Below are 20,634 nucleotides of genomic sequence, written 5' to 3'. Positions count from 1 at the left end.
TGCTCCGCACCACTTCCGCCCCGCTGCCGCCGGCTGCCCACGCCCACTTGTGACGTCACGAGCAAGCCCCGCCTCCGTCCCAATGGGAGACTTCCAATTGGCTGGTTGAAGGAGCCGGCCTCCTTTCTCCACCAATCGGAATAAGCACAATGAACGAACAATCTCGCCCCTAAAGACTTTAATGTTAATCTCATTCGACCCAGTCGATTTTAATGAAAGAAATCAGCTTGTTCTCCTGATGCCTTTCGTGACTGGTTAAGGCTGCTCACAATTCACCCAATCATTTGAGAGAACTGACTGACCCGCGAAAATAGGCGCATCTGATTGGTTTAGGGCCAGCCAATTAGACAAGAGAGAATGGCTTCAGCTTCGAGAATCGACGGGACGTCGAAGTTAACGGGCGCGGTTGGGGCTGGGAATGGCCGGGACGGAGCCGCCAGGGTTGCCGGTGGCTATGAGGCAGCGAGTATGTTGAGACGGCAAGTGTGTGCGGATAACCCAGTCGCCGAATGGGCCCGGACCCTCCGCTTCGCCCCCGTCAGCGACGGCGGGCGAGCGGGAAAAATCGGCTGGGCCCTGCGCATGCGCGCGCTCGAACGGCGCCCGAGCGTGTGAGTGACGTCATTGGACCGCCCTCCCGCGTGTGACGCGAGTCATCGCCATGGTTACCGCGTCAGTGCGGCCTTGTGCTGAACGTCAGGGTGGCGGGGAGAAGATGCCGGCTCAGGCACCACTGAGGTCGCAGGTCGACGAGCGCCCAGACTCAGGAGGAGGGGGTAAATCTATAAATGTTATCACAAAATCCGAAGAAACGTGACAAATTAAATTTAACGCAACGAATGTGAAGTCCTGCATTTTGGAAAAGCAGTGGTTGGGAGGCAATGTATGTAACTTGCCCAGGGGTGTGATAGGTGGACAGCCTGAGACTGGCATTCGCCATCTATGTCGGTGGTAGGACGAGTTATAAATAATTGTGTAATATTTCCTGGGCTTTGGATAATGCGGTCCAAAAAAATTAGAAATATTAAGCTGCACGGTTGTAAGTTGCTGATTATATCTCTGTCAGAGTACAGTGGGCAGTGTAATGGGTGCCGAGATCTTGCAGTGACTCTGGAGAACTTGGGATGGTTTGTCACAGAACAGAGAAGCTTGATGGAAAGTCAAAATTACAAGGGGGTTTGTTAAAGGGTAGAATGTGAAACTGTTTCTGATGGCAGAAGGGTTGGCGATTAGGATTTGGGTTTGTCAAAATGACGGGGGAGCTGAGAATTGTTTTGCATGCAGAGTTACTCTCCAATCCGCAAGAACCCCTGGCTTCTTTCTCTATTGCAAAACATCTTAAACTCACTTCTGTACCTCTACTCCAACCTCATTTTAACAAATAATTACAAACTTGGGAACTGACTGAACTGTGCCACAGCCATATCACTGAATTGTTTTTTTATCAAAGTTTTAATTGACATCCTATGTGTGATAAATGTAATCTTTTCCTCCTTGTGCTACTTGAACTGCCAATAGTCTTTGACGTGGTTGACCACACTTCCTTCTTTCAACACTCTCCCCTGAGGTTGAGTTGGATGAGACCATCTTCAGTTTGCTCTATTATTATTAGTGTGGTCGTAGCCAGAGGATTCGGAGATTTGCCCACAGTGGATTTTCCTCTTTCCCCCTTGCCCCATGCTGTTAACGTTGCTATCCCCCAAAGTTCTATCCTCAGCCTTCATATTTCCCATTGACGTAATCCCCCTCAGTGACATTATCCAAAAACAACACAAGATTTTGTACATATGCCGTCTATACCTAAGTGTACTTCATTACTGACACCATTATGCTGTAAATTGTCTCGCTGCTTGTCTGATAACAATTTTCCCATCAAAGTATAAGGAGGACTGAAACCATTGTCTTTGGTGCCCTACATAAACCTGACCCCTATTCACTGATTCCACCTGTCCCCAGCAATGGTCTTGGGAGGAATCAGAAGGAGCTTTGATGTCCTTTCTGACCTGTAAATGAATTCTGAGCCATAATTAAGACCTATTTCCACCTCCATAATGTTGCTCAAATCCATCAGTTTTCATTTCCTTTCATGCTGAATCTGTGCTTCTTCCAGACTTGACCTTTCAAAGCATCCATGACCCAGCCTCCCTTCTTTCACCTTGAACTTGATATCATCTAAAGTTCTCTTCCCTACGTCCTAACTTTCAACAATCTCCTTTCACCCATTAATTCTGTGCTCATTTACTTACATTGGCTCTTAGATAACCAACAGCATTAAAATTTTCATCCTTGTCTTCAGATCCTTCCATGGCCTCACCTTAGCCTGTGCATAACTTTGTTCAACCCTGCAACACTCTTGGATCTATGCTATGATTGTCGCCTCTTATACATCCTTGATTTTATTTGCTCCACAGTTGGTAGCCATGCCTTCAGCTGCTGTGCTTCTAAGCTGAAGAATTCTCTCCAAATCACCTTGCCTTTCTATTTTATTTCTTCCTTTTAAGATGCTCCATAACTTTGACTAAGTTCTTGATCCTCTACCTTTTATCTCCATAAATAGCTTGATGTCAAAGTTTGTTGATAATGTTTTTGTGGCGCGTCCTTTGAATCCTTTACTATACTAAAAGAGCTGTCTGCAAGTTGTGGTTGACCTAGTGTAGCATTTATGTGTGTCAGAATTCTTGTTACGGATAATCTCATCCTTCCTATTTTGTGACTGTTGTCTTACCTCCTCCAATTGTCATGCATGTAAAGTTTCCATGCACACCTCAACACTTAAAGAAGAGCACACTTGTCTTCCAGCTTTCAAGCCTCCTTTGAATGTTCATTGTTTAACCACTGACTGCTGGGAGCCTTGGGTTGGTGAGAGCAGCCCTGACTTTTTTAGCCTCAAGAAACTGAGTCGGGAGGAACCAACTGAGCAAACTTATCTTGGCTAGATTCAGATTACATTTAGCAACATTCACAATGGGTGATTAAGAGCTATCTCTAGTTATTTTTCACTTATCTTTAGCCACAGATATCAAGATGCCTCTTTATTGTTAATCAAAGGCAGTCTTTGAAATACATTATTTGGTTTATTTACCTAATGTTCTGTAGATAAGATACAAGAGTTTTTTCCATTATACACATGACCCATCTGCCTCTCAGTTAGCATCTCTGTAGCTCAGGTTTACAGGTTTGAATTTCCTTGCTGTTTTTTGGGCTGTTATTCCTAAAGAAATCAAATTTTTATTTTTAATTGGCAGATTTTTACCTTGTATTATAATTTAAAACTGGATTTAGGGATTTTGTTAAAAGGCACAGTCAGTATGCTGCCTAAGTGAGATGACAAGAAAATGAGCCAGTAAGACATAGGTTCAGCACTGGTCTGTATCGAATTTCTTGGAAGTAATTATAGAACATTAAGCATAGGGGGCCATTTGGGCCAATCATGGCTCTAGACTATAAATTGGGCTTCCACATTGCTCTACCTTCTTCTTTGACAAGAAGTAGAGGTGTCTCCACGCTGTGGCAAAACATTTTATGTTCTAATAACCCTCCATACAAAGGAACTTCGACTAACTGCTTCTCATTCCCCTAGTGGTTGACTGTTTCAAATTGACCTTTCTCAGAAGAGTCCATCTCTGCACTACTTCAAATCCTTCTGAGGTTTGTGAGGCTTATCCATACAAATGGTACAAAAGGCCAAGCAGGTGTATAGAACTGACGCTCAGATTATTGGAAATGTTCTCCTGATGGGTAAAGCAAATAGAGAGAAACTGGGCTCTTTATCTGCTCAATATTCCCAGAGTATACTAACCTGTGCTGTTTCAACCTGTTCTACTTCTCTTTTATCCCTCCACTTTCATGGCTCCTTGCTCATTTTTCATCATGTCGAAAACAAAGTGTTAATGGTTTGCTTTCGATGAAAATGTTACCTTCCTCTGGGTACAAAGGCATAATATTCAGTACTCTGAACTGCTATTCCATTTAGCACATGCTGTTTTAACTCCCATAACAATTATAGATTAATTATCCACATTTACCATCTTTTGGAAAGTTTCTATATCCAGTAATGTTGTTGTTTGCTACTATTTGTTATGGCTCTTATTTTATGAGCTTGAGAGGCTTTACTTCCCACAGGTTGCATGAGGGTATGGATGAAGTACAAGAAGCAGCAATGTTTTCCAGATTGACTCGTGCTTTCTGTTCTAGTTATTTTTCTCATCTGGAAAGTTGCTATTAACAGTTACTGTTTCCAGATCTAGAGAGAGCCCACAGCTAGGTACTGTGCTTTGTCTTGTAACTTTAGCCATGAATTGCCAGGATGACTGTAGAGTTTATAAAATAAATCTTTGAAACTATTTCTGCTGGAGGATAGTCAGAACGTGAAGGCATAAACTTAGAGCTTGGCCACTCAAAAGTACTTGTTCTCACAAAAAAAATGGAAATTTAGAACCCTCTTGAGGCTAGGTCAATTAAAACCTTCAAGACGGAGGCTGATCAAGCTTTGTAAAATACTGTAGAATAAAGACAGGTAAGTGGCTTTGATACAGATCGTCAATGAACTAATTGTCATAGAACAGGCTAAAGCACCCTCTTCACGCCCCCCACCTCACTAAAGCTGTCAGAATGATTGAAATTGAGCACTTGGGTAAGGAAAATGGTTTGGCCATTGACAAGTCTTTAACATGAAATACTGTAGGAACTTTAGCTTGTTTGGAATTACCTGAATACTGAATTCACTAAAGAATGAAATCAATGTATTTATGAGAACAGAGAACCGATTCTAAAACCACACAGTTCTTCCACAGTAACTGCAAATTGAAACAAGTATGCCAAACCTGCAGATGTTGATTATAGATCTTTGCTGCCTCGGAAGACCAAGGTCCTTAAAGTAAGGTTAATCTCAGGTGATGCACAGAAGGAAAACAAATTAGACCAGATCTCCCATCTTGTCGCACCTGCACAGAACTGACTTTGTCTGGACTGCTGCAGACTTGCAGACTTTTCATAATTTATGGTAAGTGACAAAAACCTAGAGGGGAGTTTACAAAAACACCTTGCATTTATATAGCAACTTTGATAAAATATATCTGAAAGCTTTACAGGAGCATTATCAAATAGAATCTGGCATTCAGCCATTTGAAAAATTGGTTGAAATACTAAATGAGGACTTAATGTCAGAATCTACCAAGGAAAAAGATGCTGCTGAAGTCTCAGCAAAGGAAAATGTGGTTGAGATTCTTGATGAACAAAAAAAAAATTGGAAAATTGGCTCAGTAACAGAGGACATCAAAAATTAGGAGCACTCTGCCCCTCAAACTTGTGCTGTAATTCAATAAGATCACGGCTAATCATATTGTAACCTCAACTCCCCATTCCTGCCTACCCACAGTACCCTTTACCGAGAACGGACCAAGGAATTGATTGTGGACTTCAGGAAGGGGAAGTTGGGAGAACACACACCAGTCCTCATTTGGGGGGTTAGCAGTGGAAAGGGTGAGCAGCTTCAAGTTCCTGGGCGTCAACATCTTGGAGGATGTATCCTGGGCCCACCACGTTGATGCAATCATGAAGAAGGCACGCCAGCAGCTCTGCTTCGTTAGGAGTTTGAAGAGGTTCGGTATGTCACCTTACAGGTTTCTATAGATGTACAGTGGAGAGCATTCTGACTGGTTGTATCACAGCCTGGTATGGAGGCTCCAATGCACAGGATCACAAGAGGCTGTAGAGGGTTATAGACTCAGCCAGCTCCATCACTAAGGACCCTCACCATCTGGGACATGCCCTCTTCTCGTTACTACCACTGAAGACCCACACTCAATGATTCAGGAACAGCTCCTTCCCCTCCGCCATCAGGTTTCTGAACAGTCCATGAACATTACCTCAATATTCCTTTTTTTTTTGCACTATTTTTATTTGTAATTAATAGTACTTTTATGTCTTTATACTGTACTGCTGCCGTAAAACAGCAAATTTCACGTCATATAAGTCGGTGATAATAAATCTAAAACTGACCTGAATCAGATTCTTTCACGCCCTTGCTTATCGACTATGTACCTCTGCTTTGCTTACTGAACTGAAAATCTAAAAGATCTACGGATGTTGGAAACTGGAACGAAAACAGTAAATGTGGGAAATGCTGAGCAGGTTGGGCAACATCTGAGAAAAGGTGTTCAACAGGAAACACTAACACTTGTTTTTCTTTCTACAAGATGCTGCCTGACCTGCTGAGTGTTTCCAGTATTTTCTGAGTTTGTGTCCATCTTTGTATCATCAGCAATTTTAGCAACTTATTTGGTGCCTGAGTCCAAATGATTTATCCACATAGTAATGAGTTGAGGCTGCAGCACCATTCCCAATGGCACCTCACTAGTTACATTTTGTCAACCTTAAAAAGACCCATTTATTCCGCCTTTTTCCTCTCAGCCAGCAAATCTTTTATCCACACCAATATGTTGTCTCCTGCAGCAGTAGTGAAAGATTGTTTTTTGAACTGGAGGGAGATATACTGGAGTTCCCCAGGAGACCACTGCATATTATAATATTAATGACATAGACCTTGGTGTATCCCACAAAATTTCCAAATTTGCAGATGACACTAAACAAGCACTGTCAGGAGGGCATTAATAGACTTAAAGCAGACAGGCTGGTGGATTAGGTGCATTGATGACAGATGATATTAAATCTCTGCCTGCTGAGTGGCCAACATAATCAAAGACCCTTCCCACCCCGGTCATTCTCTCTTCTTCCCCCCCCCCCCCCCCCCCCCCCCCCCCCCTTCCATCGGGCAGAAACTACAGAAGCTTGAAAACGCATACCTCCAGGCTCAAGGACAGCTTCTATCCTGCTGTTATAAGACTCTTGAATGGACCTCTTGTACAACAAAGACAAACTCTTGATCTCTCAGTCTACCTCATCGTGGCCCTTGCACTTTATTTGCCTACCTACACGGCACTTTCTCCTTAACTGTAACACTATGTCCTGCATTATGTTGTTTTTCCTTTTGTACTACCTTGATGTACTTACGTTTGGAATGATCTGTCTGGATGGCATGCAAAACAAAGCTCTTTGTTGTATCTTGGTACATGTGACAGTAAAAAACCAATTACCAAATACTGAGAAATCAAAGTGTTACATTTTAATTGGAAGAATAAGAAGGGGCAATGTAAACTAGAAGACAGCACTCTGAAACTATTACCCACTTCTTGTAGCTGTGCATAGATTGTTGAAAGTGGCAGAGTAAGAAAGGAAATGATGGACCTTTTATAACAACACCAGTTTGGCCACATTTGGAGTGCTGTGTCTGGCACTGAGCATCACAATTTTGGAAAAAACATGTCAAGGCTTTGGAGGATGCAAAAGCGATTTAACATAGAACAGTACAGCATTGCACAGGCCATTCAGCTCATGATGTGGTGCTGATCTTAATGCCAATTTATGCTAAATATCCTCCTCCTCTGCATCATCCATACCCCTCCATTCCTTCATATTCATGTGTCTATCTAAAAGCCTCTTAAACCCCACCAATCTGCCTGCTTCCACCTCTATCCCTGGTAACCCATTCCAGGCACCTACCACTCTCAGCGTAAAATACACTTGCCCCTCACGTCACCTGTAGACTCCCCCCTCCACTGCCCCCTGCCCCCCAACTTTAAAAAGCATGTCCTCTGGTGTTTGACATTTCTACCCTGGGGAACAGATTCTGACTGTCTACCCTATCTATGCCTCTCATAATTTTAAAAACCTCTACCAGGTCTCCCCTCAGCCTCCGACACTCTAGGGTGTACAGCCCAAGTTTGTCACACCTTTCCTTATAGCTCATACTCTCTAATCCAGGCAGCATCCTGGTGAACCTCTTCTGCACCCTCTCTGCAGTCTCCACATCCTTGCTGTAATGGGGCAACCAGAACTGCATGCAATACTCCAAGTGCGGTCTGACTAAAGTTTTATATAGCTGCAGCATGACTTCCTTACTCTTATACTCAACGCCCCCACCAATGAAGGCAAGCATTAACTACAATGGTTCCTGGTATGAGAAGCTTAACTTGCATGGATAGACTTGAGAAGCTGGGGTTGTTGTCTTTGGAACAGAGAGGGTTGTGAGATTTGATAGAGATATTAAAATCCTGAAGGGTGTAGACAGTCAATACATAGAAATTGTTCCCATGGGTGGAAGGGATTAAGAGTTTGGTGGCATAGAGGGAAGGTGGTCAAAAGAAACAAAACTAACACTTTCGTGAGTGGTTGGATTTGGAATGCATTACCCTAACCCTAACCCTACGCTTCTCTTAGCCCTACGCTTCTCTTAGCCCTACGCTTCTCTTAGCCCTTAGGGTTAGGGTTAGTGAGGGCAAGTTTAATTGCAGCATTCAGAAGGAAGCCAGATAAGCATCTGAAAGGGAAGAATTAGCAGGGTTCTGTCAAGAGTACAGGGAAATAGACCAACTAGAGTACTCTTACATAGAGAAAGTGCAGATGTGACAGATTGAATGGCTTCCTTTCTGTGCTCCAACTACTCTGGGATTCTATGGAACAAGTACTATGGTAAATGGCCAAAAGCCTGCACAGGTAATTCTTAAGGAGCTTTTTCAAGAAGGAAAAAGGGGAAAGAGATGCAGAGGGTGGCAGGGGTGGGGGCGAGAGGACATGCGAACTCGGAGATGCAGGAACTGAAGGGGTACCCGTGGGTAATTAAAGTGGGGGGCGTGCGGTAGAGAGAATTTGGGGAACACTTGTATCTCTTAAGCTTCTGGACTGGAGGAAATCGGAGGAGAAGCAAGGGCAGGGAGTAGTTTGTAAAAGAGAACTTTAAATTAAGTAAATCAGAAGCCAACGTGAAGCACGACGGAGGGTTTTGCATGTTAACGCGGTGTGGACTGTCTGTAATGGCTTTTAGAATGGAATCTTGGAGTGGATAGGAAGGACTTCAGTGGGAGGAACCGAGGAAGTAGGAGTGGTGGGTGGCTTTCAAAAATTCTGCACAGATTGTGGGCCGAATAAATTCCTACCTCGCGAACTGAGGGTGGAGTTTGTTCCTTCTCCCAGTGACCCTGAACTCCCACTCACATCCCCAGCTGGTCGGTTACTTGGCCCTGCTGTAGGTGGCTGGTAGAATCTGGGGTGACTTGAAGGGAATGTTACAAGGAAGATTAGTAGGGGGGCGGGGTGGCATTGCTCTGTGAACAGGCATAGACCCGACGGGCCGAATAGCTTCCTAGGGAAATAGGAAATTGGAAAGACAAGAACTTTTAATCTTTTTTTAAGCTTGAAACGCGGTGGGAGTTATTTCAACTGCGTTATCAGGCGGTCCAACTTCTCCCTCTTGGTCCCAGAGAACTCCCCGACCTTCTCCTGGCACCTGTAGAAGTGGAATGTGGGCATGCAGGTGATGCCCGCTGCCCTGGCCAGATCCTCCGACTCATCCACGTCCACCTCCACGAAGATCACGTCGCGATGCTGGTCTGATCTCATCCGCAGGAAGGGCTTGATGCTGGCGCAGTTGTTGCACCATCGAGCCCCGAAGAAGACAACTACCAAGGTCTCTTCTTCCTCTTCCAGCAAGGTGGCGAACTGGCGCCGGGTGCGGATGGGTCTCAGCACCATACTGCTGCCTCTGCCCCACTTTGAGCTGTGTCCATGCCCCGGCCGGTCTCAGCCGCCTCTCGCCGATAGTGACGTGCCCTGGCGTCATGCAAACCAGGTCCGAGTCTTGCAAATCACCGTCTCCAGTCAACAGAAAGAATCCCAGACGTTGAACCTCTTCCTGCAGCGGCATCTCCTCTCGGAATGGAAGCGAGGAGTTCAGAACCTGGTGTAACTACCAAAGATCCGGCAGTGAACGGAGATTGACAGCTGTCAGCCAGGCACAACTCAACTTCACACCTGAGTGCTTGGAGGCAATTTCGAGAAACGGTCACTCTCTCTGTGTCTGGTGTCTCAGTGTGGAGGACACACAGCAGTGAGCCCACTGCCAATGAACTCGAATGGGGCTGGAAAATCTGAAACGCCCTCAGCAGACTGGGCAATTTGCTAGTTCAAAGAATGGGAGGAAGAAAAAAACAAATGGGTAGAATTTTAATAAAGGTAGGATGGGTCTGGAAGAGGTGTAAATGGGGAAAACTGAATTATTAGAGCAGGTGATGTCTGGAAGGTAAGTACAGGTTATGACCTGAAATAGAGCTGGCAAAGTTTCAAGTGCTTAGACAATTATTTGACTGTGAAACCGTGCATCGGGACAATCCAGACCAGAATGGAATGGGGGCAGGGAATTAAAGAGACAACTGGAAGCTCCGTGTCATGCTTTTGATTGAATGGAGGGATTTTACAGAGTCTCCCACTCTGTTTGGATTTCCCGAAATAGAATACATTATGAGCAGTGCGTACAGTTACCTAAAACCAATGAGTACAATAAATCACGATAACAACTGAAACAAGTGATTCATGTCAAAAAATGGAGGAAGTGAAAGAATAAGACTTTTATTTCCTATGTTTGCACAGGAAGAGGGCTGTCGGAAAGGGGAAAGTTGATGGGCTGTTCTGAGGCCTGGACTGGGTAAGGCAGCGAGCTGAAGGATGAGATTCCAAACCTACCCTGGCACCACTCATCCAACTCTTACTCTGCTGCACTGACGACTGCATTGGTGCTGCCTCCTTCACCTGTGCTGAACTCATCAATTCCATCAACTTCACTGCCAACTTCCTCCCTGCCCTTAAATTCACTTGCTCCGTTTCTAACACCCCTCTCCCCTTTCTTGACCTCTGTCTCCATCTCAGGAGACAGACTATCCACCGACATTACTTCCCTTCACTGGTGCTGCCTGACCTGCTGAGCTCCTCCATTATCTTGCCTGTTTCTCCAGATTCCAACATCTGCAGTTTCTTATGTCACCGGAGAGATGTTTGGTTGTGATATCACATGCAGGTGCTGGAGACAGCAGAAGGTGATTCCCCAGGAGGGAGTCCAGTGGAGTGGAATGTGACAAAATGATGATCCGTACTGTGGTTCTGGGAGGGAGAGGGGAAAGTGATGAGATCAGAAGTGTTGTTGGATGAGCTGAGCTTAAAGATGGGCATTCTTGGCATTGCATTAAACTTTAGGGCAAACAGAACATATCACAGGTGGTGAAGTAATAGGAGAAAATGTTGGAAATATTCCAGTAACATTGGAGAGAAACAGCGTTGACTTTTAGACATGGCTTAAATTAGAACTGTACAAACATAAAAACAGAAGAGATTGTAAGCAAGTGCAGAAGCAGAGAGGGAGAGGCGAGAACAAAAGAAGAATACAAGGGAAGGAAGAAAGGAAATGGGAGAATGTTAAGAAGCTGCCCTGCCATTACATAAGATCTTGGTTGAATCTCAGTCCACGCTCCCACTCAACACTCATTTCCATTGGTTGCATTGGTGCCCAAAAAGGTATCAGTCTCAGCTTTTAATATAATTGAGGATCTACAGCCCTCTGGAATACAAAATTCCAAAGATTCACAGCTCTGCATGAAGAAACTTGTCTTCATTTCAGTCTTAAAGTGATCCAAACTTTATCCTGGCCCTACGCTTCTAGTTCTACATGCTGCAGCCTGAAGAAGCACTCTCTGCATCCACCCTGCCAAGTCCTCCTAGAAATTTTTCCATGAGATCCCCTCTCATCCCTCTAAACTCTAGTGAATATGGCTTATCCTACTCAATCCCATAAGCTTATTGAATCCAGGTTTGGAAATCAAAACTGCATTGGTTTTACCAAACCTGCCTGCACTTGCACACCAACATTCTTGCAATAAAGGCCAAGACATAATTTCTTCCTGCACTTGCATGTTAACTTGGCTCATATTAGAAGGACAGCCAGATCTCTGCACACATTAACTAGTTTTTCATTCTTTAAAAGTCCTTCTATTCCAAAGTGAATATCCTCATATTGTCTTTAAACACAATTCACTTGTCACCCTCTTTCATTCTGTGTACATCCATTCGCAGACACTGTTATGGTTCACTTTCCCACCAAGCTTTGCATCACTGGTGAAAGGATGCAATGCACTCTAACCCTTCAACTAGATCACTTAGATTGCAAATCTACACTTAGATTGTAAATATTTTGGCTCTCAGCACTGATCGTTCTGGCATCCTACCAGAAACAGTTTGCCAAGCTGAAAATGACCCATTTACTCCTAATCTATTTTTTATACAGTAACCAATCATGTATGCATTACCTTTAACCCCTGTGAGTTCTCACAAAAAGAACCTAATGTTGTGTGTTTGTCATATGCCTGATATATTACATCCATTAGTTCTACCTAATCTACCCTGTCAGTTACACCCTGGATGAAATGTTTTGCTTATCAGCAGATCCTTATTTCCTATTACCTGCCTCGAAGAGACCCACCTTTATTTCCTTTTACATTACAGTAGGAGGTCTTGCAATCTTTTTTACTAGCTTAATGCCGGACTGTTCCTGTTCATCAATTTTTGGATCATTCTTTTCTAAAACTTTCTCAACATTTATGTTTGCTATTCTTCTTGGGAACATTATTGCCTCTATTAATAAAGTCTTTAGTGGTATTTATCTATTAATAGTTAGACATGCATGAATCACTTTATCCATTTGAGTCTTTATGAATATTTACTTTGCCATTGTTAATCACCACCCTTGATTGCATGTAAATATTGGAGATACATACACAAACCCGTCTCTGTCACTTGATCAGTATCTTGATGATGAAAGTTTGGGATCAATGCCCCCTGCCTCCCCAAATTCCACGAACCACCTTGCTTAGCCAGTATCTTTTGCTTCTGAGAAAATGGGCTAAATTCAAAACTATTATTTTAAAACTAAAACTATTGGACTGCACAGTACCAAAGGAAAAGCAAGATATTATCCTTGCAGCCTGCATTGGAGTTGTAATTAATTCAGGCACCACTGATAAAGTTGGCTTTTATTGGCCATCCCCATTTGACCAGAGGTGGACCAGTTTGACCTGTTCCATGGCATTTGACAGAACGGATCTGCTTCCTCTGCTATAAGTTGGTGGTCTTTATACAGCCACATCAGTGAACAATAAAAGTCACATACTTGGCCATAGGCTTCCTTTTTTAAAGGACATTGGTGAACTAGTTTGTCCCTGCAACTTATTGTCACTGTAATGGTACAAGTGATTTGCTTAACCTAATTTTCTTAAACTAAATTAAAATTTTCAAGCTCCCTTGGATGACTCCAGGCCTCTGAGTAGCTTTTAGTAGCAAAAGAGGATTTTACAATAAATTATTTGACCTGGATGTGAATGGCTATGTTTTTTGTAAACTGTAATTTGGTTTGAATGTTATAGTCCACAAGAAGGTTTAAAGGATGAAGTTAAACTGACACAGTTAGTCCTAATCGCTTGTACAGGCAGACCTGTGATATTTAGCAAAACAGTTATCCAGCCTGCATTTATTCTCAGCTTGCAGGGTAAATTCAGTATTCAAGGTTTGAGAAGGGCAACACAATGGCACAGCTAGTAGAGTTGACGGGTTTAATCCTGACCTCCGGTGTAGTCTGGGTGGAGTTTGCAAAATCACTCTGAGACGGTGCGGGTTTCCTCCCATATGCCAAAGACGTGCAGGTTGGTAGGTTAATTAGGCACTCTAAATTGCCTCTAGTGATAGCATCTGGGGGGAATTGATGGGCGCATAGGGGGAATAAGTTACTGGGAAAATTAGTAGGGAATGGGAATGCTCTGTGAGATAACATGAACTTAATGGGCCAAATGGGCACTTCCTATCTAAGGAAAACATGGAAATTGCTGTCAAGCATACACATGGTGTTTGGGACTTAGATTATAGGGGAGGGAATGAGATGAACGAACAGATCTCACATTTGCTCTGCTTGATTGGGAAAGTGTATTGCAACAAAAACGTGAAAAAGATCCCTACAGAGGAGGGAAAGATGCTCCTTTTTGGTGGGATTGTTGCAGTTAACTTGCTTTTATACAGAAGCAACTTAAATGTAGGATACTATCAAAAGGCTTCACAGGAGCACGAGACAAATCATTTCACCAATCAGAGGAGATATTGCAAGGGAAGAACTAAAAGGTTTGGTCAAATGGGAGAGGTTTCGATGGGGAGTTCCTCCGAAAAGGGCTTAAATGGTTGAGCAGCACAGTGGTACAGCAGGTAGAGCTGCTACCTAACAGCTCTGGTGACCCAGGTTCACTCCTGATCTCCAGTGCTGCCTGGTGGAGTTTGCACGTTCTCCCTGTGACCATGTGGGTTTGCTCCGGTTTCTCCCACATCCCAAAGACATGCAGGTTGGTAGGTTAATTGGACACTGAATCGTCTCTGGTGTGTGGTAAATCTATGTGTTTGGGGGAGGGGAGATTTAAAAAAAAGCATTAGGTTAGGAAAATGAGTGGTTAATTGTCAGCATGGACTCAGTGGGCAGGTTCCTAAGCTGTGCCTCTCCAAGACTAAGACACATCCAAGACAGATGGAGTGAAGGCTTCATGTAAAAGAGCAGAATTGGAGAGCAGTGGAACAGTTGCAGAGACAGGGAGGGGTGATAGATAGATTGGTAGTTCAGCACACAGCTGTTGGTGAGTAGAACACGTGAGTTAGGATATGTGTACTTTAATTTCAGCTCAAGGTGAGGTGGAAGATGAAAAGGCATTCAAGAAATCAGTGGAATAATCAAATCCCACTCTAACAGCTTTCTGACATATTGGAAGTTTAACTACTTCAACTCTTCTTTTATCACAATTAGGCTATCTTCTTGACAGTGAAAGTAGAACACTGAAAATTAAGATCAAAATTCAACAAGCTTTTGTCAGTATCAGTTTCATACTTCCTAAAGGAACAAAAAGTATTTAACAAAATGTACAAATGTCTCTATATATGTCAAAAACATACTTTTTAGAAACCCAACAGAATGAATAAGAGGTAGAGCCTTCTGTCAGCACACTCTACTCCTTGTGTAAATTCTGTATGAGGCATTGTGATGATTTCAGTTTTACCTGTGAGGTCGAGTGAGATTTAACTCAAGTATGATTCATGCACTATCATCCACGCATTAACTAGCATATTGCCTCCTGATTCAATGATACCTCAGATCTAAAATTCTTATCCCCATTTCTGTCCGCTACTTTCCCTAGCCTTGGAACCCTCAGATTTCCGTCCTCTTCTAATTCTGGCCTCGTGCCCCCCAATTTCTTTCCCCATTCCCGCCACATACCCTTTAGCTGCCCAAGTCCTAATCTCTGAAATTTACCCATAATTGCTCCATCTTCCCCATGGAGAGTTTTCTAAATGAATGTTTGTTGATCCAAAGTGAGGTTTGACAAGAAATATTGCACTTATCAGGATTACATCCCTCAGAAGAAAAACTACTTATCCGGAACTATGTGAGAGGTGTCTGCATCTGGAGCCAAAATGCTGATGGATGAGCTTCATTTGAGGTTCTGACTTTCAAAGTCTGCATTCCCATCCCACCCCAACTCCTGTGCTTTGCTTACATCTCATTCTTTCAATGTGTTGTGAATTAGTGTCCTGTTCCACTGCAGTGAGTCCTTCAACAATACTGTCAACTTTGATTCAGTGATAGCAATTTCATCTATGGGCTATGGATTCACATTTCACCCCACAGGCATGAACACAGTCTAGGTCAACACCACTTCTGTACTGAGGGAATGCTATATTGTCTTTTGGGTGAAGTGTTAAACTAAATCTTCCCCCAAGTTTGTTCTGAATATTCCTGTCATATTAGTTCAAACAAGGACAGGGAAGTTGCCTTGGTCAATATCTATCCCTCAACCAAATGGCATTGATACATCCACCATGAGTATACAGGTTTTTGTATTTACCACCAGAAACAGATTAACTAAACAATATGCAAATTATTAACACTGCAGCATTTCCACCTTCTGAAAGATCATAGGTTCACCCAGTCTGACCTTGATTGAGATCAGGAATGGGCAATATTCAACATTAACATAAAGCACCAGTAACTCTTTACCTGGCCACAACCATTGTTGTAACAGTGATTCCATCCTGCTCCTTTGTGGGCATGTCCGTAGCGCACAGATTTTTATAAATACCACAATTTCCAATGAAACAAAAACAAACTACGTTGTTTTAAAAGACCTTCCCTACAAATCCCACTCCCAATTTTTTCTCCACAACCATGAAAATGTTTCAAGTGTATCCAGTTCCTTTTTAAAAGGTTTCTTTTTGATCTACTATTTACATTTGTATAGTTCCTGTAACATAACTAAGTGTTACCATCTCTCCTATCTGTTACCCTTTTCTGAACACCTATCCAACCTCTCCTAAACCTTTCAAGAACAATCCCAGTTTCTCCACATTGCCAATGCTAAGTAATCGGTACTAAGTACAGCAGATAACCTTGCTGGATTTCACCCCTTTGGTGATTTTGTGACGTAAATTTTAGTAGACTAAAAATAACATTTCTATACAGCCATTCACTTTCACACTTTTTAATTGCAAGAATCTGAACTGGTCATGACTGCTTTAATGGACCTGTGTTTGGCATGTCAGCCATAAGCTACAGTTTAGTTTATTGTAATACCATCCTGGCTTGTTAAACATTTGAACGCACATTCACAGTGACTCACTGAACAACTGGTCTCTGTTTTCTTTCTGCGGGTTGATGTGCAAGTTACTGATCCCTCAAGGATAAACTGGCAATACATTCAAGGTTATTCAGTGAAAAAGAGAACATTTATATACATAGTTTATCCATGTCTGTTATCAAGAGCATCTTGTTGAAGACATTATGTTCTGGTTAGGCTGCATCCTGACTATTACTTTTGTTCTAGTTTCCAAAAAGCCCAATGCAGCTAAATCTGTTGTCTCCACTTTCCGTCTTAACACTAGATCTTTATATGTGATATTCCGAGTTAGATAAGCCAAGTGACTGGGTAAATAGTCATGGGAAGTTGGATACTTCAGCAGAAGAAACAGAAAGGCTTTGTACTATCTGAACAGTAATAGATTGGGAAATGTTGATGTACAAGGGATGTGGGTGTCCTTGAACACCAGTCACTGAAAGCAAACATGCAGGTGCAGCAGGCAGTTAAAACGAATGATTTCTTGCCCTTCATTGCTCCAATATGCAAAGCCTCTTGCAATTATACATGGCCTTGCTGTGACTTCATCTGGAGTTTATTGATCTCCTCACCCAAGAAACTATACACGTTCTACAGATGGAGTGCAGCAAGGGTCACTAGACTGAGTTCTGGGATGGCAGGCCTGACATCCGATAGGAGACTGTGTCATCCAGACTTGTGTTCATTGGAGTTTAGAAGAATGAGATTTCATTGAAATATCTAAAATTCTGACAGGGCTAGACAATGTGGGAAGAACAGGTCCTTAGCTGTCAGATGGGGTGGGTGGGGGAAGGTTTGTAGAATGAGCAGTCAGAGTAAAACACTGAGGACTGAGATGAGGCGAATCCTTACTGGGTCTTCTGCTGTTTGTGATATATATATATATGTGTGTGTGTGTGTGATTTGAATGAAAAAGCGGATGGGTGGGTTAGTTTGCGGATGACACAAAGCTTGGTGGTATGGTGAAGAGTGTAGAAGTTTGCCAAAGGATACAGTGGGATACAGATCAGTTGCAGATATGGGTGGAGAATTGACAGATGGAGTTTAATCTGGGCAAGTGTGAGGTGCTGCACTTTGAGAGATCAAATATAAAGGGAAAGTACACAGTTAATGGCAGGACCCTTAACAGCACTGATGTACAGAGGGATCTTGGGGTCCAAGTCCATAGTTAACTGAAAGTGTCCACACAAGTTGATAGGGTGGTAAAGAAGGTGTATGACATGCTTGCCTTTATTAGCTGAGGCAGTGAGTTCAAGAATCACAAAGTTATGTTGCAGCTTTATAAAACTCTGGTTAGGAGGCATCTGGAGTATTGCAATCAATTCTGGTTGCCCTATTATGTTGCCTCACAGGTGGATAGGGTAGTTAAGAAAACTTATGGGATGTTAGTTTTCATAAGTCATGGGATCGAGTTTAAGAGCCGCAAAGTAATGATGCAGCTTTACAAAACTCTGGTTAGTCCACACTTAGAGTACTGTGTCCAGTTCTGGTCGCCTCATTATAGGAAGGATGTGGAGGCATTGGAAAGGGTGCAGAGGAGATTTACCAGGATGCTGCCTGGATTAGAGAGTAGGGGGATATGTGGGAGGAAGGGGTTAGATAGTCTTAGGTGTGATTTAAAGGTCGGCACAACATGGTGGGTTGAAGGGCCTGTATTGTGCTGTATTATTCTATAGAAGGATGTGCAGGCTGTAGAAGAGGTTTACCAGGATGCTGCGTGGATTAAAGGGCATGTGCTCTAAGGAAAGGTTGGATAAACTAGGGTTGTTTTCTCTGGAGCAGTGGAAGCTGAGGGGAGACCTAATAGAAGTTTATAAAATTATGAGAGGCATAAATAGACAGCCAGCATCTTTTCCCCCAGGGTCAAAGTGTCTAATACCAGAGGACATGCATTTAAGGTGAGAGGGGGCAAGTTCAAAGGAGATGTGTGGAGCAAATTTTTTTTTAGAAAAACAGAGTGGTGGGTGCCTGGAATGCGCTGCCAGGGGTGGTGGTGAAGGCAGATACGATAGAGGTGTTTAAGAAGCTCTTAGATAGCCACATGAATGTACAGGGAATGGAGGGATATGGACCACATGCAGGCAGAAGGGATTAGTTTAGTCATCATTAGCTTAATTAGTTCAGCATAACATCGGGGCTGAAGGGCCTGTTCCTGTGCCGTACTGTTCTATACAGAGGGTGGCAATTCTCTACCACTGAAGGTCATAGATGCCACGTTGCTGAATATAGTTGGAGGTAGATTGGTTTCCAGATATAAAAAGCATTAATGGATATGGGAGGGTGGGCAAGCATAGAAATTCAGATTGAGGATTAGCTATGAGTGAACGGTGGCGCAGGGTCAAAAGGCCCACTCCTCCCATTTTCCATGTTCCTATTCCATGATATTTCAAACCAATGTAACCAAAAATCACCTTGCATCTGACCAGCAGCTAATGCCAACACTTTGAAATCACTTGCAATAAGAGCATGCCCCATGTGCAGATGCTGGCAACATTGCTCAAACTACACAAGTGCTGGACCTATCAACAATCAGCAGTCTGGTGGAACAATTCCTATTCAAATCCCACTGACAGACAAGCCATTGCTGCAGTGGGAATAATCAGTAGCACATTTAACTCCACACCACCAGTCAGCGAACATCAGGACGTACAGCTGTGCTACAAGAGGATGAGATCCTTGACAACCCACAACTAGCAGAACACAAGCCACCAAATGTGTCTCACTGATCTAGCTGGAGTCGCACAAACTATTCTGGAATTGTGTACAGAAGATTCTGTTCATCCAGAAGCACTGGGTGTGTGAAAGTCTCCTGTCCTGCAGCATCCCGACCAAGCTCTTAAATGGAACTGCCTAGCTTTAATGTGCAGAGAAGGTATGGACTGCACTTGGAGAGGAGGAGTGCCAGCTCACCATAAAGTTTCAGTTCATAATCCCTTTCCCTGCAAAAGATGTTATTGAGATATGTATTCAGGATAGTGAGCGAGTGAGAGAAAAAATTTTGCTGTAGATTACAAATAATTGGGTAACAGTGACATTTAGCAAAAGTAAACTTTCAAAAGGCAGTAACATCACATAAAAAGGTAAATAACTTGGCTGTGAAAGGAAATTGCTTAACTACAGGATGTCTCAGCTAATGAAGTACTTTTGAAATGATACTGCTATAATATGAGAAAATAGTTATAACTTCATGCTGCAAACTCCTACAAAATAGTGAAACAACCAACAAGTAATTTTTTATAGTGAAGTTGATTAAGGATTAAATATTGCCCAATACTCATGTAATTTTCCTTGCATAACATACAAGAAAATAGGAGCAGGAGTAGACCACCTGTCCCCTCAAGTCTCCCACACCATATCATGTGATCGTGGCTGATCTGCCCAAGGACTTAACTCTTCAACATGGTCTTAATTCCTCAATCTTCCAAAAATGCATCCACCTCTTCTTTAAACACAGGTCCTCCACAGGTTACAGCAGAGTTCCATTCTTGTGAACTGTTTGTAACTCAAGACAGTTCACAAGTCAGAATTGCAGCCACGAACCAAGTTCCCAAGCAGCAGAAGATGCCTGCAGCCCCCCCAGCAGCTGGCAAATCCATCCCACTGACCTCCCAAATGCTTGTTCATTTGAATGGGGTGTATAAGTCAGGCACTGGTAAACTGCAGAGAACCTGTACCTTCAAATGATCCAGCCTCCATAATTCTCTGAGGTTGAGAATTCCAGAGATTCACCACCTTCTGCAAAAAGAAATCTCTACTTGCCTCAGTTTCAGATAGTCTTGCAATTATATCTCCTTGTTTGGGAATCTTCTGTCAGTAGAAAAGTCTCAACATTTATTTATTGTGCCTCGTTGAGACCTTTATATATTTCAATATCTCGAGAAATTTTAAAAGCACGCAAGACAGTTGGGTCTTGATATAAAAAGAGGTGGCACCTCGGAGCGCTGCACCCTCTCAAATAAAAAACAGAAAATATTCGGCAGATCAGAGCACATCTGTAGTTACATTTCCAGCACGAGTTTTGATTTGCATTCAATACTGCATCAGTGTTGGTCTGGATTAT

The 20,634-nt window shown here is 42.9% G+C and overlaps 1 protein-coding gene across 1 annotated transcript; it reads right to left on the bottom strand.

The window, feature by feature from the left end:
* Positions 1-9,267: 9,267 nt before the first annotated feature.
* On the bottom strand, positions 9,268-9,588 carry LOC127586252 (thioredoxin-like). The gene has a single exon (XM_052044055.1). The coding sequence runs from the start codon at positions 9,586-9,588 to the stop codon at positions 9,268-9,270; it is 321 nt and encodes a 106-aa protein (XP_051900015.1).
* Positions 9,589-20,634: the final 11,046 nt, after the last annotated feature.

This window comes from Pristis pectinata, chromosome 35 (assembly GCF_009764475.1).
Source record: "Pristis pectinata isolate sPriPec2 chromosome 35, sPriPec2.1.pri, whole genome shotgun sequence".
NCBI classification, from domain to species: Eukaryota; Metazoa; Chordata; class Chondrichthyes; order Rhinopristiformes; family Pristidae; genus Pristis; species Pristis pectinata.
Note: the sequence above shows the minus strand (reverse complement) of the source record. Positions and strands in the feature narration are given on the sequence as shown.